Source organism: Salmo salar, chromosome ssa23, assembly GCF_905237065.1.
Source record: "Salmo salar chromosome ssa23, Ssal_v3.1, whole genome shotgun sequence".
Lineage (NCBI taxonomy): Eukaryota > Metazoa > Chordata > Actinopteri > Salmoniformes > Salmonidae > Salmo > Salmo salar.
In genome coordinates, this window is record NC_059464.1 from 33,544,090 (window position 1) to 33,568,089 (window position 24,000).

The 24,000-nt window shown below is 42.5% G+C and overlaps 2 protein-coding genes across 3 annotated transcripts; one reads left to right on the forward strand and one right to left on the reverse strand.

Moving 5' to 3' along the window:
- Window positions 1-9,081: 9,081 nt before the first annotated feature.
- On the forward strand, window positions 9,082-10,838 carry LOC106584447 (MICOS complex subunit MIC13). Its single transcript, XM_014169800.2, has 4 exons — window positions 9,082-9,291; window positions 9,741-9,897; window positions 10,003-10,054; window positions 10,150-10,838. Exons 1-4 carry the CDS (start codon window positions 9,263-9,265, stop codon window positions 10,245-10,247), a joined length of 336 nt encoding a protein of 111 aa, XP_014025275.1. The 5' UTR covers window positions 9,082-9,262; the 3' UTR covers window positions 10,248-10,838.
- A 5,265-nt stretch (window positions 10,839-16,103) lies between these two features.
- Window positions 16,104-22,711, reverse strand: LOC106584448 (spindlin-Z). Of its 2 annotated transcripts, none has more exons than XM_014169801.2 (5): window positions 22,570-22,711; window positions 21,823-21,861; window positions 21,345-21,598; window positions 20,902-21,135; window positions 16,104-20,599 (listed from the first exon to the last, which is right to left on the reverse strand). In XM_014169801.2, exons 2-5 carry the CDS (start codon window positions 21,840-21,842, stop codon window positions 20,394-20,396), a joined length of 714 nt encoding a protein of 237 aa, XP_014025276.1. In that variant the 5' UTR covers window positions 21,843-21,861; window positions 22,570-22,711; the 3' UTR covers window positions 16,104-20,393. The 2 variants fall into 2 exon arrangements, with proteins under 2 accessions (XP_014025276.1, XP_014025278.1); XM_014169803.2 differs by having other exon boundaries at window positions 21,823-21,864.
- Window positions 22,712-24,000: the final 1,289 nt, after the last annotated feature.

The following is a 24,000-nucleotide window of genomic DNA, read 5'->3' on the forward strand; positions in this document are numbered from 1 at the left end:
TTCATCCTGATCAGACAGGTTTTTTACTTGGACGATACATTGAAAATATTATACGACAACTACTAGAAATAATAGAACATCATGAAACATATAAGAAGCCAGGAATGGTATTTATAGAGGATTTTGAAAAGGCATTTGATAAAGTAAGACTGCATTTTATTTAGAAATGCCTGGATTTTTTCAATTTCAGTAATACTCTTATAAAATGGGTAAAAATAATGTATAGCAACCCCAGCTGTAAAATAGTAAATAACGGCTACTTCTTATTGAGTTTTGAATTGTCAAGAGGAGTTAAACAAAGGTGTCCACTGTCACCAAATCTATTCATTATGGCCATCGAAATGATAGCTATTAAAATCAGATCCAATGACAACATTAGAGGATTAGAAATCCAAGGCTTAAAAACAAAGGTGTCCATGTATGCCGATGACTCAAGTTTTATATTAAGTCCGCAAGCTAGATCCCTGTAATGTATCATTGATGATCTAGATAACTTTTCTGTACTCTCTGGACTAAAACCTTAAATACCTGTCTATTTATGGAAAAATTGCCCTGATTAACTCCTTAGTCATATCTCAGTTTACTCATTTACTTATGGCGCTGCCTACTCCTGAAGATTCATTTTTCAAATCATATAAGAAAAAAATATTTCACTTTATCTGGGACGCTAAACCATACAAAATAAAACGTGCCTATCTATATAATGAATATGAATTGGGTGGGTTGAGATTATTAAATATAAAACCACTAAACCTCTCTCTAAAAGCTTCACACACTCAAAAGTTTTATTTGAACCCTAAATGGTTCTCAAGTAGATTACTAAGAAAAGCTCATCCATTGTTTAAAAATGGTCTTTTTGCCTTTGTGCAGATTGCCATGTCTCATTTTTGATTAATTGAAAATTATACTTTTTTCAAAGTATCTCTCTTTTTCAAACAAGCATTGCAAAGCTGGCTACAATTTCATCCCCCTGAAAAGATAGAACAAATATTACAACAAATATTATGGCTGAACTCAAATGTGCTGGTTGTTAAAATACCTGTATTCATGGGAAAGATGTTTGAAAAGGGTATTTTGTTCTTAAATGATATTGTAAATTGGAATGGTAGAGCTATGTCCTTCAGAGTTATCAGAATTGTACAGAAAGGTCTGCTCAATCCAAGAGTACAACCAATTAATTACAGCATTACTCCAAAAATGGAGGCAGGTGGCAGCGGGAGAAGGTAGGGAACTTGTCTGTCTGCCCAATATAAAGGATCAAAACTGGCAGAGGAATAAAAATATCATAAACTGGAAAGTATACCAGTTTCATTTGAGGACCTGGATGTTGACAACTGTGCCATACAGATAGTTGGGAAGAGAATTTTGATGTACCGATTCCATGGTACAGGGTGTATGAGTGGATATATAAAACAACGTAAGATTCAAGACTTCGTGTTTTTCAGCTAAAATTATTATATAGAATTCTTGCCACCAACAAAATGTTGAATATTTGGGGCATAAAATCATCAAAGCTCTGCAGATTTTGTTGTGACAGAATCAATTGACCATTTATTTTGGTATTGCCCTCAGGTAGCCTGTTTCTGGTCTCAGGTTCAGGAATGGCTGAAAATGCATAGCATTGATCTAGAATTGACCCTAGAAATAGTATTGTTAGGAGATCTGGAGAGACCGGGTCAGTCAATTACTAATATACTAATACTCTTAGTAAAAGTATTTATCTTCAACTCGCAATCTGTAGATTCTATTCAATTAGATAGATTGAAATTGTACGTTAAACATCACAGCATAGTTGAAAGATATGTGTTGCGTAGAAACCCGAAGTGGGTGGCCAGCAGAGATAGATGGGATGGGCTGAGGGAAGCTGAGGGTTGGTATGTGGAATTGGAGACAAGTGGGAGTGGAGTTCCTGTGTGGGAGATAGAATGATGGTCAAAGATGAAAGTAAAAAAGTCAAAATAAAACATAATAAAAAGTACATTTGAATGACGCTAAGTGTGTCATAGGTGTCGATGAAGGGGGACCAAAACGCAGCGGGTAAAGTGCTCATCTTCTTTTATTATTAAATAAATTGAACAAACAAAAATAACAAACCGACAATAAACAGTTCCATAAGGCACATAGGCTATACCGAAAACAACCACCCACAAAAACACAGGAAAAACAGGCTGCCTAAGTATGGCTTCCAATCAGAGACAACAAAAGATAAGCTCTGGATAAGAGCGTCTGCTAAATGACGTAAATGAAAGACACCTGCCTCTGATTGGAAGCCATACCTGGCCACACATAGAAAAAGAAACATAGAAATAGAAAACGAGAACCAAAATCCCCTAGAACCAAACAACCCCAAAACAAACACCCCCTGCCACGCCCAGACCATACTACAATTACAAATGACCCCTTTACTGGTCAGGACGTGAAAGTACCCCCCCCCAAAAAAAAGGTGCACCCACAAAACAACCCCAAACCTAAAGGGAGGGAAGGGAGGGTGGCCACCGTCAACGATGGTTCCTGTGCTACACCCCCCCCCTGAAGACTCTGGGCTGCAGACCACCGCTGAAGGCTCTTGGCTGCAGACCACCGTTGAAGGCTCCGGGTTGAGGAGCGTCGCTGAAGGCTCCGGGCTGAGGAGCGTCGCTGGAGGCTCCGGGCCGAGGAGCGTCGCTGGAGGCTCCGGGCTGAGGAGCGTCGCTGGAGGCTCCGGGCCGAGGAGCGTCGCTGGAGGCTCCGGGCTGAGAAGCGTCGCTGGAGGCTCCGGGCTGAGAAGCGTCGCTGGAGGCTCCGGGCCGAGGAGCGTCGCTGGAGGCTCCGGGCCGAGGAGCGTCGCTGGAGGCTCCGGGCTGAGGAGCGTCGCTGGAGGCTCCGGGCTGAGGAGCGTCGCCGGAGGCTCCGGGCTGAGGAGTGTCACTGGAGGCTCCTGACTGGGGAGTGTCGCTGGAGGCTCCTGGCTGAGGAACGTCGCTGGCGCCCTCCTGCGTGGAGCTGGGACCGGTCTCCCCGGACTGGGAAGACTTACAGAAGACTGGGTGCGCAGAGCAGGCACGAGGCACACTGGGCCGTGGAGGCGCACCGTAGGTCTGGAGCTCAGGGCTGGCACACTTCGTCCTGGCTGGATGGTCCCTGTAGCCCGGCACGGGCGGAGCGCTGGCACAGGGCGAGCTGGGCTGTGCTGGGGAATGAGGGCTGCCGTGCGTAGAGCAGGCGCTGGATAAGCTGGACCGAGGAGAGGCACTGGTGGCCAGATGCGCTGAGCAGGCACACTCCTTCCTGGCTGAGTGCCAACTCAAGCACGGCAACGCTGCGGAGCCCGTACCGACCACACCGGACTGTGCGTGCGGATGGGCGAGAGAGTGCGCATCACCCCGTAATGCGTCATTCGCCCCTCTGCACACCTGCTCAGTCGTGCCCTCTCTACCAGTACCTCCTTCCGGAATCTCGCGTCAAGCTCGGCGCTCGACTCCTTTCTCGGCTCCGGTTTGCTCCACGGCTCCCTCCGAATAGCCCGGGAAGTTAGGTCAGGGTTCCCCCCTGACCTAGCAACACTCCCCTTATGCCCCCCCCCAAAAAAATGTTTTGGGGCTGCCTCTCCACCTCCTGAATAGGAGGATACAACACCTCGTACCTCCGTCGTTCCCTCTTTGCTTCCTCCAGCTCCGCCTTCGGGCGCTAGTACTCCCCAGCCTGGCTCCATGGACCCTTGCCGTCGAGGATCTCCTCCCACGTCCATGACTCCAAATACTTCTCCTGCTGCTCCTTCCTCCGCTGCTTGTTCCTTCTTTGGTGGGTGGTTCTGTCATAAGTGTTGATGAAGGGGGGACCAAAACGCAGCGGGTAAAGTGCTCATCTTCTTTTATTATTAAATAAAGTGAACACTTAAACAAAAATAACAAACCGACAATAAACAGTTCCGTAAGACACATAGGATATACCGAAAACAACCACCCACAAAAACACAGGAAAAACAGGCTGCCTAAGTATGGCTTCCAATCAGAGACAACGAAAGACACCTGCCTCTGATTGGAAGCCATACCTGGCCACACATAGAAAAAGAAACATAGAAATAGAAAACTACAACCAAAATCCCCTAGAAACAAACAACCCCAAAACACACAAAACAAACACCCCCTGCCACGCCCTGACCATACTACAATTACAAATGACCCCTTTACTGGTCAGGACGTGACAAAGTGGCAGTGTTTTTACAATTAATGCCGGTTTGCCTGAGGCTAATGCCGTGCAGGTGTTTGTACACATGCACATACACACACTCTCATTCAAATAAGCACATACAAGAACACACACATACATGTAATAGTGCCAGGCATGCACACAAACATATACATTTGGCATGGTTGTTATGGTTTTAGTTGTCCTTGACGTCCTTTGTTAAAAAATGTATTTGTATTTATAAATTGTTTTTGCATTGTTGTTTGCTGTTTTCTTCTGTCTTTTTTTTCCTTTTTCTCTTTAGTTCATTCTCTTGGTTGTTGGTGCATTGGGGGGTTCTTGGGGTGGGGAATGGAATAGATTGTATTATTTATTTATTTTTTATTCCTGGCGGGGGGGACTGTGGGAGGGGACTCCAATGGTTGAGGCACAGCTATTGGGGAACTGTGGGGGGATCTTGGAGGGTTCGGGTTCACGTTTTTTGACCTGATGGTAGATCGGTCAACATGCCCTTGAGCAGGGCATTGACTCTGGATGCTTCTGTGTGTCGCTCTGAATGGGAATCTGTTGGATGACTGGTATGATGTAGTTGTTGAGCGGCTTCACTGCAAGTATATTGTATGTTTCGAATATAAAAAAAATATAAAAAAAATATTTCACCTTTATTTAACCAGGTAAACAAGTTGAGAACAAGTTCTCATTTACAACTGTGACCTGGCCAAGATAAAGCAAAGCAGTTCTACACAAACAACAACGCAGAGTTACACGTGGAATAAACAAACATACAGTCAATAATACAGTAGAAAAAGTCTATATACAGTGTGTGCAAATGAGGTAAGATAAGGGAGGTAAATAAAATAGGCCATAGTGGCGAGGTAATTAAGATATAGCAATTAAACATTGGAGTGATAGATGTGCAAAAGATGAATGTGCAAGTAGAGATACTGGGGTGCAAAGTAGCAAAATAAATAAATATATACAGTATGAGGATGAGGTAGTTGGATGGGCTATTAACAAATGGGCTACGTACAGGTGCAATGATCTGTGAGCTGCTCTGACAGCTGGTGCTTGAAATTAGTGAGGGTGATATGAGTTTCCAGCTTCAGTGATTCATGCAGTTCGTTCCAGTCATTGGCAGCAGACAACTGGAAGGAAAGGCAGCCAAATGAGGAATTGGCTTTGGGGTGACCAGTGAAATATTCCTGCTGGGGCGCGTGCTGTGGGTGGGTGCTGCTATAGTGACCAGTGATAAAAAAAATGAAAAAATTAAAAAGCTTGGCCTCAGTGATGTACTGGGCCATACGGACTACCCTCGAAAGTGTCTTGAGTCTGATGGTTCGTCGGAGGGCGTAGTGGGATTTCCTATACACTTCTGGTTAGAGTCCCGCTCCTTGAAAGCGGCAGCTCTACCCTTTAGCTCAGTGCGGATGTTGCCTGTAATCCATGGCTTCTGGTTGGGGTATGTACGTACGGTCACTGTGGGGACGACGTCATCGATGCACTTATTGATGAAGCCACTGACTGACGTGGTGTACTCCTCAATGCCATCGGAAGAATCCCAGAACATATTCCAGTCTGTGAAAGCAAAACAGTCCTTTAGCTTAGCATCTTTTTCATCTGACCAATTTTTTATTGACCGAGTCACTGGTTCTTCCTGCTTAAATATTGTCTTCTATCAGGAGCATAGAATTAGGGTCAGATTTGCCAAATAGAGGGCGAGGGAGAGCTTTGTATGCTTCTCTGTGTGTGGAGTAAAGGTGGTCTAGAGTTGTTTTCCCTCTGGTTGCACATTTAACATGCAGGTAGAAAATTGATTTAAGTTTCCCTGCATTAAAGTGCCCGGACACTAGGAGCACCAACTCTGGATGAGCGTTTTCCTGTTTGCTTATGGTGGTATACTGCTGATTGAGTGTGGTCTTAGTGCTAGCATCGGTCTGTGGTGGTATGTAGACAGCTACGAAAAATACAGATGAACCTCTCTTGGTAGATAGTGTGGTCTACAGCTTATCATGAGATACTCTACCTCAGGCGAGTAAAACCTTGAGACTTCCTTAGATATCGTCCACAAGCTGTTGTTTACAAATATACTTAGACCACCACCCCTTGTCTTACCAGATGCTGCTGTACTATCCTGCTTATACAGATTAAAACCGCCAGCTGTATGTTTTTCATGTCATTGTTCAGCCACGACTCGGCGAAACAGAAGATATTACCATTTTTAATGTCCCGTTGGTAGTTTAATCTTGCTCGTAGGTCACTAATTTTATTTTCCAATGATTGCACGTTAGCCAATAGAACAGACATCTTGGATTCTCTTGAAGTATCCCATATCTACCCATCCATCAACACCCAGGCTATGACTCCTTTAACTGGTGCTCTACTTCGCAGTTCAAAGCATAATACTTCGGGATTTGCAATTCTTGTAATTCCAAATGCCTTCTTCTTCTGCTCTTCAGAAACAAAATTAACCTGAACAAGCCCATTCCTGGTCACTCTGATTGATTCCACTTTTCACAATACATGCTTCACCTTCTTCGATACCTCAAACGGGTTTCTCAGATACACATCCTTATATACACTGCTCAAAAAAATAAAGGGAACACTTAAACAACACAATGTAACTCCAAGTCAATCACACTTCTGTGAAATCAAACTGTCCACTTAGGAAGCAACACTGATTGACAATACATTTCACATGCTGTTGTGCAAATGCAATAGACAACAGGTGGAAATTATAGGCAATTAGCAAGACACCCCCAATAAAGGAGTGGTTCTGCAGGTGGGGACCACAGACCACTTCTCAGTTCCTATGCTTCCTGGCTGATGTTTTGGTCACTTTTGAATGCTGGCGGTGCTTTCACTCTAGTGGTAGCATGAGACGGAGTCTACAACCCACACAAGTGGCTCAGGTAGTGCAGCTCATCCAGGATGGCACATCAATGCGAGCTGTGGCAAGAAGGCTTGCTGTGTCTGTCAGCGTAGTGTCCAGAGCATGGAGGCGCTACCAGGAGACAGGCCAGTACATCAGGAGACGTGGAGGAGGCCGTAGGAGGGCAACAACCCAGCAGCAGGACCGCTACCTCCGCCTTTGTGCAAGGAGGAGCAGGAGGAGCACTGCCAGAGCCCTGCAAAATGACCTCCAGCAGGCCACAAATGTGCATGTGTCTGCTCAAACGGTCAGAAACAGACTCCATGAGGGTGGTATGAGGGCCCGACGTCCACAGGTGGGGGTTGTGCTTACAGCCCAACACCGTGCAGGACGTTTGGCATTTGCCAGAGAACACCAAGATTGGCAAATTCGCCCTGTGCTCTTCACAGATGAAAGCAGGTTCACACTGAGCACGTGACAGACGTGACAGAGTCTGGAGACGCCGTGGAGAACGTTCTGCTGCCTGCAACATCCTCCAGCATGACCGGTTTGGCGGTGGGTCAGTCATGGTGTGGGGTGGCATTTCTTTGGGGGGCTGCACAGCCCTCCATGTGCTCGCCAGAGGTAGCCTGACTGCCATTAGGTACCGAGATGAGATCCTCAGACCCCTTGAGAGACCATATGCTGGTGCGGTTGGCCCTGGGTTCCTCCTAATGCAAGACAATGCTAGACCTCATGTGGCTGGAGTGTGTCAGCAGTTCCTGCAAGAGGAAGGCATTGACGCTATGGACTGGCCGCCCGTTCCCCAGACCTGAATCCAATTGAGCACATCTGGGACATCATGTCTCGCTCCATCCACCAACGCCACGTTGCACCACAGACTGTCCAGGAGTTGGCGGATGCTTTAGTCCAGGTCTGGGAGGAGATCCCTCAGGAGACCATCCGCCACCTCATCAGGAGCATGCCCAGGCGTTGTAGGGAGGTCATACAGGCACGTGGAGGCCACACACACTACTGAGCCTCATTTTGACTTGTTTTAAGGACATTACATCAAAGTTGGATCAGCCTGTAGTGTGGTTTTCCACTTTAATTTTGAGTGTGACTCCAAATCCAGACCTCCATGGGTTGATAAATTGGATTTCCATTGATTATTTTTGTGTGATGTTGTTGTCAGCACATTCAACTATGTAAAGAAAAAAGTATTTAATAAGATTATTTCATTCATTCAGATCTAGGATGTGTTATTTTAGTGTTCCCTTTATTTTTTTGAGCAGTGTATATACAGTACCATTCAAAAGTTTGGGCTCACTTAGAGATTTCCTTTTTTTTTTTTTTAAGAAAAGCAAAAAAAATTGTCAATTAAAATAACATCAGAATTGATCAGAAATACAGTGTAGACGTTGCTAATGTTGTAAATGACTATTGTAGCTGGAATATCTACATAAGCGTACAGAAGCCCATTATCAGCAACCAGAAAGAGACGCCTCACAAGTCCTCAACTGGCAGCTTCATTACATAGTACCCGCAAAACACCAGTCTCAACGTCAACAGTGAAAAGGCGACCCCGGGATACTGGCCTTCTAGGCAGAGTTGCAAAGAAAAAGCCATATCTCAGACTGGCCAATAAAAATAAAAGATTAAAATGGGCAAAAGAACACAGACACTGGACAGAGGAACTCTGCCTAGAAGGCCAGAGTTCCTCTTTCTTTTTTTTTTTTATCCCAGCCCCTGCAGGAGGTCTTTTGCTTTTTGGTAGGCCGTCATTGTAAATAAGAATTTGTTCTTAACTGATTTGCCTAGTTAAATAAAGGATAAATGAAATTTAAATAAATAAATGTATGCACATGTTTTCTTGTGTTCTGAAATGTACAATCCCCCTCCCCCATCAACAGCAGCTGCATCACGAACTTTTTCTATCATTATTCGTTTTTATACCCAGACGAAATCCAGAAAAAAATATGATTTGTAGTATAATATAAATAATTTGAAACATGACAGTCTCTAAATATATTTATTTTTATGTATTATATTTTTGCGAATCAGCTACTCTCGTTAAAAAATCGTTTAAAACAACTGTGTCAGAGGGTTGCCCTTCAACGTAGTTTTCGAGGTAGCGTAACCGGTTAATCTTCGTTGTCGAGTTCATTCATTTCATGTGCGCTGTTGCAACTAGCCAGTAAATACACAACGTTAATTGAAGAAATATATAGATTTACCTGTGACACTATGGCTGCTAAGCTATTGCCTGTTCTAAAGTAAGTTTTCGAGAAAGCATAGCTAACGTTAGCTAGCGAGTTATCTGGCAAACTGGTTAGCAGGTTGACATTTAGCTAGCTAACGGTAGTAGCTAGCTTTAATTTTGCTTTGAATTCAGTAACTATGTCCATTAGTCATTATCCAGCCAGTTAGCTAAACAGCACACGATCTAATAGTTAACTAGCTAGTTAGTAACATGTAGCTAACAACACTAACTGGCTAACGTTAACTAGCGAATATATACCAGATAGCTAGCAAACGTTGATGCAACATGGTGTGGTGGTTTTCAAGTTATGAATTTACTTTTTGTGCATTTAACACGTGAATGTGTTTGTACACTTTAATGTCAGGTGTAACGTTTAACAAGGCATGTTTCTCTGTCATCAAATACGTGGCACTTCGCCATCCACTTAGTTGTTTTATCTCGGTGTCAATCTTTTTCTCACAGGTTGGCCACTAAGGTGACAATTGCAGGAGGTGCTTTGTATGTTACCTATGATTCTGGACTATTAGGGGGAAGTGAGCAGGGCTCAGAGGTCCTTGGAAAAGCTAAAGCTGCTATTCCCCCTGCAGTGGATGAGTGGGTGAAGTATTTTGGCTTTGAGGTAAATATGCCTTTATTGTACTGTGATTTAACTGTCTGACAGCCAGAATAATGCACTATGGAGTATGAGGTGAGGGAGGATTAAACGTGTATGTCTTTCGTCTAGCTTCCAGCCGTCCCAAAAATGGGATTCTCCCCTGTCGAAGCGTGGAACTCGGGTAAGAAATGGTTGACAGCTGATTCATAAAGGACTTTTCCAGACTTACAAGTCTAAAATGTAGCAATTTCAAGAGTTTCTGTTATTTCATTCCAGGGGTGCAGTCATCCATATCTGCTCTCTCATCGGGCCCTACAGCATTAGGTGGCTACACCAACCAAGGCTTGCAGTACCTGAAAGACCTCACCAAATGAAAAGTGACATCCAGCAACTAGCAGACATTTAAATAACCTAATTTCTGTTTTGGATTGGTCCCTATGCAATCACAACCAAATCCTCAGGAGTAATATGACTGGTGCAAATACATACAGCCCTCCTGTAAAAGTCGCTTGCTTTGAATGCATAGCACATCAACTATAAAATGCAGTGGTACAGTAAAATCAGTGGAATTAGGCCATGGCCATTGTTGATTTGTGGAATGTGTAGTTGCTGATAATGCCAGAACTCAATATTTGCATTCTATTGGGATGACAGTAATTTGTCAACACAAGTAGAATACATTGCTTTATGCTACTTTGTGAGTAAAAAAAAAGACTGAATCTGGATACCACAGCAAGACCTGCACCCAAAAGAAATTACAACTGATTGACATGTAGTGTTATGTCTTGTGTGCACATTGTTAATTGTACAATTTATTTTTCTCAAGACTGATATATTTGGCATGTTCTGACATTGACCTGATTCCATATGTATCCCATCCAACACATTTTATACAGACTTTTTCTGTATGTGTATATATTTCACTATTTAAGAGTGTAAAATAAACCTAAACATGTCAGATATGAGGCCTTTGGTGGGATCTGTCTTTTTTACTGAATATGTGCTGTGTACTTTAAATCAGTGGTTCCCAACTGTTTTTGCTCCAACTGAATTTTGCTCTGCTCGGAGTACCCCGTCATGTGTATTTTAACAGTAAGCCTATGGCAGGAATCAACTATACTTACCAAATATAAACAAAACTTGTGAAGTGTTTCTCAGAACATTTCTCAGAACAAGAATAGACTGACGAGTTTCAGAAGAAAGTGCTTTGTTTCTGGACATTTGACTTGTAATCGAACCCACAAATGCTGATGCTCCACATACTCAACTAGTCTAAAGAAGGACAGTTTTATTGCTTCTTTAATCAGTACAACAGTTTTCAGCTGTGCTAACATAATTGCAAAAGGGTTTTCTAATGATCAATTAGCCTTTTTAAATGATAAACTTGGATTAGCTAACACAACGTGCCATTGGAACACAGGAGTGATGGTTGCTGATAATGGGCCTCTACGTCTATGTAGATATTACATAAAAAATCTGCCGTTTCCAGCTACAATAGTCATTTACAACAAAGTGTTTACACTGTATTTCTGATCAATTTGAAGTTATTTTAATGGACAAAAAATGTGCTTTTCTTTCAAAAACAAGGACATTTAAGTGACCCCAAACTTTTGAGCAGTATGGTATATACAATCAAATGTATTTTTAAAGACCTTTTTAAATCGGATGTCACAAAGTGCTATACAGAACCCCAGCCTAAAACCCCAAACAGCAAGCGCTACAGAAGTAGAAGCAGTGCCTTCGGAAAGTAGTCAGACCCCTTGACTTTTTCCACATTTTGTTAGGTTACAGCCTTATTCTAAAATTGTTGAAATAGTTTTTTCCCCCCCCTCATCAATCCACACAATACCCCATAATGACAAAGCAAACGCTGTTTTGAAATTTTTGCTAATTTATTACAAATACAAAAATGAAATCTCATTTACATAAGTTTTCAGACCCTTTACCAAGTACTTTGTTGAAGCACATTTGGCAGTGATTACAGCCTCGAGTCTTCTTGGGTATGAAGCTACAAGCTTGGCACAATCTTGGCACACCTGAGTTTCTCTCATTCTACTCTGCAGATCATCTCAGGTTTGTCACATGCGTCAAATACAACAGGTGTAGACCTTACAGTGAAATGCTTACTTACAAGCCCTTAACCAACAATGCAGTTAAGAAAAAAAAAAGTTACAAATAATTAGAGCAGCAGTAAAATAACAATAGCAAGGCTATATACGGGGGTACCGGTCAATGTGCGGGGACAACGGTTAGTTGAGGTAATATGTACATGTAGGTAGAGTTATTAAAGTGACTATGCATAGATAATAACAAAGAGCAGCAGGGTAAAAGAGGGGGGTGGGGGGGCAATGAAAATAGTCTGGGTAGCCATTTGATTAGATGTTCAGGAGTCTTATGGCTTGGGGGTAGAAGTTGTTTAGAAGCCTCTTGGACCAAGATTTGGCGCTCCAGTACCGCTTGCCATGCGGTAGCAGAGAGAACAGTCTATGGCTAGGGTGGCTGGAGTCTTTGACCATTTTTAGGGCCTTCCTATGACACTGGCTTGTATAGAGGTCCTGGATGGCAGGAAGCTTGGCCACCAGTGATGTACTTGGCCGTACGCACTACCCTCTGTAGTGCCTTGTGGTCGGAGGCCGAGCAGTTGCCATACCAGGCAGTGATGCAACCCGTCAGGATGCTCTCGATGGTGCAGCTGGAGAACCTTTTTGACGATCTGAGGACCCATGCCAAATCTTTTCAGTCTCCTGAGGGGGAATAGGTTGTCGTGCCAGCTTCACGACAGTCTTTCTTTTTTTTTAAAGTTTTTTTTAAAAAACATGTTAAGTCAGTTAAGAACAAATCCTTATTTACAATGACGGCCCAACCCGGCTAAACCTGGATGACGCTGGGCCAATTGTGCGCCACCCTATAGGACTCCCAATCACGGCCGGATGTCATACAGCCTGGATTCAAACCAGGGACAATAGTGATGCTTCTTGCACTGAGATGCAGTGCCTTAGACCGCTGCGCCACTCGGGAGCCCAGACCGCTGCACCACTCGGGAGTCTTGGTGTACTTGGACCATGTTAGTTTGTTGGTGATGTGGATGCCAAGATACTTGAAGCTCTCAACCTGCTTCACTACAGCCCCGTCGATGAGAATGGGGGCATGCTTGGGCCTCCTTTTCCTGTAGTCCACAATCATCTCCTCTGTCTTGATCATGTTGAGGGAGAGGTTGTTGCCCTTGGACCACACGGTCAAGTCTCTGACCTCCTCCCTGTAGGCTGTCTCGTCATTGTCGGTGATCAGGTCTACCACTAGTGTGTCGTCTGCAAACTTAATGATTGTGTTGGAGTCGTGCCTGACTGTGCTGTCATGAGTGAACACGGAGTACAGGAGGGGACTGAGAGCGCACCCCTGAGGGGCGCCCGTGTTGAGGATCAGCGTGGCGGATGTGTTGTTACCTACCCTTACCACCTGGGTGCGGCCCGTCAGGAAGTCCAGGGTCCAGTTGCAGAGAGAGGTGTTTAGTCCCAGGGTCCTCAGCTTCGTGATGAGCTTTGAGGGCACTATGGTGTTGAATGCTGAGCTGTAGTCAATGAATAGCATTCTCACATAGGTGTTCCTTTTGTCCAGGTGTGAAAGGGCAGTGTGGAGTGCAATAGAGATTGCATCATCTGTGGATCTGTTGGGGAAGTATGCAAATTGGAGTGGTTCTAGGGTTTCTGGGATAATGGTGTTGATGTGAGCCATGACCAGCCTTTCAAAGCACTTTTTTTTATTTATTTTTTTAGTCATTTAGCAGACGCTCTTATCCGGAGCGACTTACAGTAGTGAATGCATACATTTAATTTCATACATTTTTTTTTTCCTGTGCTGGCCCCCCGTGGGAATCGAACCCACAACCCTGGTGTTGCAAACACCATGCTCTACCAACTGAGCTACAGGGAAGGCACTTCATGGCTACAGACATGAGTGCTACGGGTCGGTAGTCCTTTAGGCAGGTTACCTTAGTGTTCTTGGGCACAGGGACTATGGTGGTCTGCTTGAAACATGTTGGTATTACAGACTCGGACAGGGAGAGGTTGAAAATGTCAGTGAAGACACTTGCCAGTTGGCCAGCGCATGCTCGGAGTACGTGTCCTGGTAATCCGTCTGGCCCTGCGGCCTTGTGACTGTTGACCTGTTTAAAGGCCTTACATCAGCTGCGGAGAGCATGATCACACAGTCTCCGGAACAGTTGATGTTCTCATGCATGTTTCAGTGTTACTTGCCTCGAAGCGAGCATAGAAGTAATTTAGCTTGTCTGGTAGGCTTGTGTCACTGGGAAGCTCTCGTCTGTGCTTCCCTTTGTAGTCTGTAATAGTTTGCAAGCCCTGCCACATCCGACGCGTCGGAGCCAGTGTAGTACGATTCGATCTTAGTCCTGTATTGACGCTTTGCCTTTGATGGTTCATCTGAGAGCATAGCGGGATTTCTTATAAGCTTCCGGGTTAGAGTCCCGCTCTTTGAAAGCGGCAGCTCTACCCTTTAGCTCAGTGCGGATGTTGCCTGTCTTGACTGTGTGCTTAGGGTTGTTGACTTGTTGGAAGGTGAACCTTCGCCCAAGCTTGAGGTCCTGAGTGCTCTGGAGCAGGTTTTCATCAAGGATCTCTCTGTACTTTGCTCTGTTCATCTTTGCCTCAATCCTAACTAGTCTCCCAGTCCCTGCAGCTGAAAAACATGCTTCACTGTAGTGATGTTGCCAGGTATCCTCCAGACGTGGCACTTGGCATTCAGGCCAAAAAATTCTAACTTGGTTTCCTCAGACCAGAGAATCTTGTTTCTCATGGTCTGAGAGTCTTTTGGCAAAGTCTTTGGCCAACTCCAAGCGGGCTGTCATGTGTCTTACTGAGGAGTAGCTTCCGTCTTGCCACACTACCATAAAGGCCTACTTGGTGGAGTGCTGCAGAGATGGTTGTCCTTCTGGAAGGTTCTCCCATCTCCACAGAGGAACTCTAGAGCTCTGTCAGTGACCATCGGGTTCTTGGTCACCTCCCTGACCAAGGCCCTTCTCCCCCCCGATTGCTCCGTTTGACCGGGTGGCCAGCTCTTGGTGGTTCCAAACTTCTTCCATTTAAGAATGATGGAGTCCACTGTGTTCTTAGGGACCTTCAATGCTGTGGAAATGTTTTCCCCAGATCTGTGCCTCGACACAATCCTGTCTCGGCGCTCTACGGACAATTCCTTCGAAGTCATTGCTTGGATCTTGCTCTGACATGCACTGTCAACTTATATAGACAGGTGTGGGCCTTTCCAAATCATGTCCAATCAATTGAATTTACCTCAGGCGGACTCCAATCAAGTTGTAAAAACATCATGGATGATCAATGGAATCAGAATGCACCTGAGCTCAATTTCAAGTCTAATAGCAAAGGGTCGGAATACATACGTAAATAAGTATGTCATCAATTTGCTAACATTTCCAAAAACCTATTTCGTGTTGTCATTATGGGGTATTGTGTGTAGATGGTGAGGAAATTGTTTTATTTAATTCATTTCAGAATAAGGCTGTAACGTGACAAAATGTGGAAAAGGTCAAGGGGTCTGAATACTTCCCGAAGGCACTGTACAGTATGATCACATATCTCTCTTATGTGTGGGAATACTTTGGAACAGATTTCCAAAATTAAATTAAAATCACTTGTAGCTGATTTGCTGGTATTTTTACAGCCTTATGTCTAAAATACAAAATATATTATTATTTTTGGAAGGGAGGCTCAACTTGGGGGGGACAAATAAAAACCCCTGCGGGCTGCCAGGTGGGGAACCCTGGCCTATGGTCTCATGCGTCTTCTCATGTACTCCCTGTGGAAAGGCCAAATACCCGCAGGGGTCCTCGTACCCCTGGTTGGAAAGCACTTTAAGATATGTCATAGCCTACTTAGGTAAAGTACTTGGATGTGAGGTTGGGTCAGTAGTATTATTAATTACATTCTACAATGTATACTGCCTCAAAGTCCTATAACTTTGGGGGGAGTGGGGTTTTTAAAAGTTTCAGTCAAATTAAATCACAACTGTACATCATTCTGAACCTAAATCACATCCAATGGGTGAAAAATGGCAGAGAAAAGGGATGTGCAAAAAAATAAAATAATGTATTACTCATGACATAACAATTACACAAATGTGTTATGGATTGCTACAACTCCAGACCTGGGAGGAGTAAAAAAAAAAAAAAAAGATGAACAATAACAGAAGAGTGCACACAATCTTTTGGAGTTTCATTTTACTGTACATAGAAACACCACAACACAAATGGTGGTGATACAAGTAGCATTAAGAGATTGGTAGTTTAGCAACAAAACCGACACGTACGCAACTATGGGGCAAAACATACAGGGTTGGCTTAGATTTTTGACAAACTATATTTTGTCTCCAATGTTTATTGAAAACATAAATGTGCACAATGAGCACTTGTATGGGGTCAATTTCACTCCATATGTATTGAATTCAAAATAAAATATAACGTCAACATGAAAAATAAAGTTGAGAATGTAAACATATTTTCGAGGACGGGTGAAATAATGGATGTTGAAATGAAAAACCAAACAATTGAAAGCAAAATGTATAGAATTGTAAACAAAAATGAGACATCAAAAGCCAAAAACTTGTAAGCAAATCATTTTAAAGCGAGAGGAAAACTATGACAAATGGTAAAAATATATATATATATTTGAAAACGAATGCAAAAATTGTTTTCGGTTAAACTTTCCCAGCAACCAATCCTGTTGAATACATTTTGCCTACGCTCTTGCCTGCATGTACTACCTTTTGGTTACGCTACTCGTATCTTTGCTTTTGTTGGCTGTTTCTTTGCTTTCACTGCCAGTCTTTTCGATTGTGAGTTTTGACATTATTTTTCCGTGAAGAGCGGGGTTTAGAGGGAGGTGTAGACAATGAGTCTCCATTGGTCCACTAGTTTTGGAGTGACGGATCGTCTTAACCCAATCAATGAACACGATAAGTAGGTAATAGAAAAAAGCTTGTCTAAGTAGACCGTCTGACGTCACCTGGTTTTAGCTAACGTACTTCAAAATTGTCAGTCACGGGTCAATAATGTATGGATATTAGAAGCATGTCTATCTAATACATTTAATGACAAACCATCTAACTACTTAGGTAAACATATGAATAACCTGTTGCACAACGTTTGGCGCAGGTGTAAGTCATATGTTTACCTAAGTAGTTAGATGGTTTGTCATTAAATGTATTAGATAGACATGCTTCTAATATCCGTACATTATTGACCCGTGACTGACAATTTTGAAGTACGTTAGCTAAAACCCTAAAACCAGGTGACGTCAGACCGTCTACCTAAGTAGGTAATAGAAAAAAAGCCTGTCTATCATGTTCATTGATTGGGTTAAGACGAACCGTCAATCCAAAACGAGTGGACCAATGGAGACTCATTGTCTACGCATCCCTCTAAACCCCGCTCTTCACGGAAAAATAATGCCAAAACTTACAATCGAAAAGACTGGCAGTGAGAGCAAAGAAACGGACATAGAAAGCAAAGATACGAGTTGCGTAACAAAAAGGTAGCACATGCAGGCAAGAGCGTAGGCAAAATGTATTCAATAGGATTGGTTGAAAGTTTAACCGAAAACTATTTTTGCATTCGTTTTCAAATAAAAAAAATATATAATTTGTCATAGAGTTTTGCTCTCGCTTTAAAATTATTTGCTTAAAAGTTTGTCTTATTTGTGTTTCCAATTCTATACATTTTGCTTTCAATTGTTTGGTTTTTGATTTCAACATCCATTATTTCACCCGTTCTCTAAAATATGTTTACATTCCCAACTTTATTTTTCATGTTCACATTTTTTTAATATTTTTGAATTCAATAATTATAGCGTGAAATTGACCCCATACACTTGTCCCTCAAATATAACGTTACAGAATATTAGCATAGATGTGACATCAGTCAAAACGCCTCAAAACAAGACATGGTATCAAGAACTAGGTAAAACGAGCCACCTACAGATTCCCCACGTGGCAGGTTCTTGACATTTTTGCTAGCTATCTGACCATCCAGAATCACAACACACTGTCTTCTGCCCCATTGAAGCGTGCGCATCGTTTTCGTGACGTCAGCTAACCCGTCTATAGATAAGCCCTGACAATTTTATTTTTTTACAGTCACATTTTCTAGCTAAATATTTTACTAAAATTGGACTGCAAAGACTGCCACAAAATTATCTGCCAGATATATCATATTATACCTCTGCAACTGTCATAACCAATATGCTTGGTTGCATTCAAGTTATGCATGCACATCTGACAATAAAAGGCTACATTTATACTGGCAGCCCAATTCAGTATTTATTTCTCGCTAATTGGTCTTTTGACCAATCACATCAGATCCTTTCACAGATCTTTTTCAGAGCTAATCTGATTGGTCAAAAGACCAATTAGTGAAAAACAAGATCACCAACAAGAATTGGCTGCCTGTCTAAACACAGCCTAAGTACAATGACCCTTATGCACCATGGACCAATGTACTGTGTAAAGAGATAGACTGGATACCCTGGACTGGATACCCTGGAGTGGTGAGTAGGACAGGAGACTGTAAATCTGAATTCTCCTAGCCAGTCCATTGGAGTTTGTGGGCTTCCTGGGATTACATTATGGAGTGTAGCTCCCAAGTCTTTAAAATAAGATTAAAAAGTGAAAACTTGTATTTTTCCTCTCAAGGGACCAGGCCTAAGGATTTTTTGGAAGCTGTCTTTGCTGCATTTCTCTAAGTGAGATTTCTAGATGAGTTTTAAAGCTGGTGTTTCAATGGGATATTTACAATATAACGGGAGTAATCACAACAGCATACATTTACAACACAATCTAAAGTTACAGATGAAATACTGTATGCCGTGTCATAAATGTTTTATTTTCTCCATGCGTTTTACCATTATGGTTTACCATTGCTACAATATACCACTTGTTGTTGTTGGTCATGGATGTTATATTGGGGGACATTATTGTATACTGCATTAACTGCCAACATTGCACATATTCTCTAATACAAACCGACAATAGCAACAACCTTGTCACGTAGTCTTTGACACATTTGTTTCTTTCGAGCATTTTTTACTTTTACTAATACTGACCAAATAGTGGCTTTAACATTAAACAGAATAAAATTGTGAGAGGTTAGCAAACATATAGAGTATGGCAACATGATCAGCCTGAAGGCACTTTATGATGCTTGTTTATTTTCTATTGAAGATCAGAATGTAGTGTAAAGCCCTGCCTCTATTCTACTCCTCAAGCTAATCATACAGTCTGATGATGTTTTGAACATGTCAGGTATTGTTAGGGTGAGGAGTTTTCCTGATCTGGACAACTCATCAGGTTGTGTGGTCAAGAAAAACTCTCGGCCCTAACTTTATGAAAACCTGTATTCCTTGTTTCTAACAAGTCTTGATTCAGCATTATGAGTGTTATTTGAGGCAGTTCAAAATAGTGTTTGAACCATCACCACACAGCAGTGCTTCTCAACTCCAGTCGTCCAATAACCCCAACAGCAAAGATTTTTGTTGTAGCCCTGGACAAGCACACAGATTCCAATGGTTAACTAATCATCAAGCCCTCAATGAGCTGAATCAGGTGAGTTTGTCCGGGCCAACAACAAAATGGTGTGCTGTTGGGGGTACTCGAGGACTGGAGTTGGGAAACACTGCTATACACTACTCCTAGGCCAGTGCAACCCAGTGCTATGAATCCAATGATAGCACTGTGGGTTTATCAAGGAATGATTGTCTATGAACTGACTGACACAAATCAAACAAAGTTAGTTGCCTATTAATAAAGACAACAAAAAAATGTAATGATGCTTTCAGGGGCATCACAGCTTACTGCATTTCACTTTCAAAGCTAACACTTCACTGAACAAAACAGCTCAAACTAGTCTCTACAAATAATCACTTATACATCATGCTCACTGTTTGGTCATTCAAGGAACAAATATGAATGGCTACTGGGGGCAGCTTTTAGTTTTATAATATATAATTCAGTTCTGCTTTGAATTAAGCATCAAGATGTGAGAAACAATTGAAATGTGGTCGTTCTTGCACTATACTGTAAGTCTGTCATAGGGCAAGGTGCACTCCTGGACTGTCCAAGATGTGAGTCTGTCATAGGGCAAGGTGCACTCCTGGACTGTCCAAGATGTGAGTCTGTCATAGGGCAAGGTGCACTCCTGGACTGTCCAAGATGTGAGTCTACGGTGGAGCACAACCACAAAATGGGGTAACCAAAGAAGTGGGGAGGGTAAAAAGGTCCTTCCAAGTGTACACGTTCCCACCCTCCTCCTAGTGGCCTACAATAGCATTGCTACAGTTCTGCTGTGCATATCATAGAACTAGATTGAATGTGGACTAATAGATTGCACTTCCTGAATGACAAAGCATAACTGTTAAACCCTCCAGGGCCTTTAGAGAGTTCGAGAGATAGAGAGAGGAGGATAAGTGAAAAGTAAGCGATGGAGTGAGTAAAGAAGTGTCCTATGTGGTCTTGACCAGGTCGTAGACATGGATGTGAAAGTCATCGTCGTATTTGATGTAGTATACAGAGGGCTTGGCAGGGACTTGGTAGATCACTAGGCCTGTTCGCTTCACACCTTTGTCAGTAACATACTCCACCTGCTTACCCACAAGACTCTCAGTCTCCTCGCCTGGCTTTCGGTCGGCCGGAAGCAAGTGCTTATTTTCTAGAGGGAAAAACAATGAATAATGTCAATGCTAGGGGTCTGTTCTTGAAATCTGCTTAGGGGAATTATCAAAATATGTTATGCTTATAAGTATTCATAGATAAATATTTGTCCTTTCTACAAGAACAAACACAGCAAATACTGTAAAGTAACCCTCCTAAATCCACTATCCTATAATTGGTGTGTAAAGAATAAACAAGTTGTACTCTGTAATCAGCCTCTCTCCAGTTCTCTGTAGGGGGAAGTATCTGAACACTCTGCTGCAGGTGGAGATGATACTGAAGCTGAGAAATGGTCAATACCTGCTTCAGGTAAGATCCTGAGATCTCCCTCGGCATAATCGTCCCACAGCTGGTACATGTATAGCACTGGGTCCTTCTCATAGGTGATGTAATACCAGTTAGTCATAATGGGAGCTCTGGAGAGGACCATGCCTCGCCACTCATTCTTCTCTCCATCCTCCTTCTCAAAAAGGTGCTCCACCGCTTTGCCTACCAAATCCTCTGCCCCGTGAGGAACCTTGATCTTGTTGTTGACTGAGGAAGCAGATAAGTGTCGTCAAGGCAGAGACCAACATCGCATAACCACTGTGTCCCTGCTGTCTGATCATGCAGTAGCAGATATACAATAAGAACACGTCATAACCTGTGCAAACCAAATTATGCAGTTTTTGTATTACTCAGAGCAGAGGATATGATGCCTGATCTAAAAAAGGAGTCAAACCCATCATATTCACAACACTCACCAAGTTTCTCTGTGAGGACCTGTAGATTAGACACCCTTTCGTCCTTGAATAGCTCGATGCCGTAGACGCAGTCAAACCCGTCGTACTTGACCATGAATAGTGAGGGGTTGACACTGAGACGGTCCAGGACGGTGCCTTTCCATTTGCTCTGGTTGCCCTTCTCCCTCCAGTTGTGTTGTATTCTCACTCCTAGGAGACTGTTGGGGTCAGGGGTCATCACTGTGGTGTCACTCAGCTCCCCGCTACTCCGCTTTCTGGGGACACAATTTATGTATGTCATAGTTGGATATGCAAACTCATAGGATAATTTCACAAGGAAGTGGGACATATTTTACACGTTATTATGAGAGTTAAACAATTCATATTTGCTCATAAGTGAAGCCTAGTGTAGCTTACCCTGACAGTCTGGAAAGAGGAAAATCCCAAAGTGTGCATGTCATGATAACATATTTACAGAAAACAACATGTTTACACATACCTGCCCCTTTTCTTGGACATGCCTCCAAAACTTCAAATACTGCTGAGTGAAGAAACAGAAATGTTCAGAGATTGGGAGAAAAACAGCCATTTTCAGAAAGATAATGCTAATCTTAGAAAGAGACTGAGCTGTTATGTGTACAGTAGTGGTTGAGACAGACAACCAGAGCAGCCAATGGCTTAGCATGTCTGAATAACTTCCTGGTTATTTCCTTGTATGCATTGCATCCATGGAGGTCACTGCAACCAATGCAGAACAAAACTGCCGCAGTTATACATCTTTACCCCACATTTCATAATCTATAATAATTCATGTAACTAACTATTTGAAGATACACAACCGGGATCAGGAAAAACAAACTCATAGACTGCAAGTTGGCTATGACAGATCAAGAGAAGTGCTATTCAACTTCAAGAAAAATACGTCAGTCAACACCACTGTATCCCACATGCATAAATGACAGGAGTGTAGCCAATTTAAATTCGCCACAACGATTGTATCACAAATGTAACATCGTCAATGTTACTATGTGACCCAGTGCTAGCCTATCGCACACACTGCTGATGAGACATGGAAAATGCGCGCCACAAGCACTGTTTGATCGTAATAGGTTATCAATAATTATTGTATTGATGTCAACTCCACGATATGCTGTTGTTCGGCGCACAAGAAAATCTAAATCTGTGTTAATGTCCCCGATAAATAATCAATAACACGATGGATTCTCTCCCATAAATATCATATTACCTGTACACGAATTTCATGCCAAAACGACTAAATTCTTCCAACAGAGAAACGCACACTACCGTCAATGCAAACCTTGCGAAACCTATGGAAAATGGGATGATACTTCCGTGGGAAAAAAATAACTACAGCCCCCATAGAACCTCGAGGAGCGATGTCCGTTGATAGATAGGTGAAAGTCAGCGCAATGAACAATGGGAATTGTTGTCATTGTGGTGATGACCGCAGGTTTCGTTCAGGGTCGTTCTACGAAAATGGTGACTTTTTGACCAGACAACTTTAATATATATATTTATGTTGATTCATAATGTAAAGGGGTTAACTATTACCTGACTATAAGTTTTGGTAAAATATAATATATATATATATATATTTCACCAAAACTTATAGTCCTTTACATTATTACTTTTACCCCTTTACATTATGAATCAACATAAATGACATCTTAATGTATTTTTATATTTTTACTACATTAAATACAAATAAAAATGCTTGTGCTGCCTTTTTGTCACTGGTGTTACTGTTACCTATATTTGATAACAATTATTTAACATAACAATGGCTAACTGTGAACATCAAATCAAATGTTATTGTACCTATGTGTCTGGCTAAACTGTAAACTCTTCTTCCAGGTTCACATTAAGCATCTCCAATCCAAAGTTAAATCTAGAATCGGCTTCCTATTTCACTCATGCTGCCAAAGATACCCTCGTAAAACTGACTATCCTACCGATCCTTGACTTCGGCGATGTCATTTACAAAATAGCCTCCAACACTCTACTCAATAAAATGGATGCAGTCTATCACAGTGCCATCCATTTTGTCACCAAAGCTCCATATACTACCCACCACTCGACCTGTATGCTTTCGTTGGCTGGTCCTCCCTACATATTCGTCGCAAAAAACACTGGCTCCAGGTCATCTATAAGTCTTTGCTAGGTAAAGCTCTGCCTTATCTCAGCTCACTGGTCACCATAGCAACACCCACCCGTAGCACGCGCTCCAGCAGGTATATTTCACTGGTCATCCCCAAAGCCAATTCCCCCTTTGTCCGCCTTTCCTTCCAGTTCTCTGCTGCCAATGACTGGAACGAACTGCAAAAATCACTGGAGACATATCTCCTCACTAACTTTAAGCGTCAGATATCAGAGCAGCTAACCAATCGCTGCAGCTGTACACCTGTACACCCATCTGTAAATAGCCCATCCAACCAACTACCTACCTCATACCCATATGTGTTTTTGTTTTTCTGCTCTTTTGCACACCAGTATTTCTACTTGCACATCCTCATCTGCACATATATAACTCCAGTGTAAATTGATCAATTGTAATAACTTCGCCACTATTGGCCTATTTATTGCCTTACCTCATTACTTCATTTGCACACACTGTATACAGATTTTTCTATTGTGTTATTGACTGTATGTTTGTTTA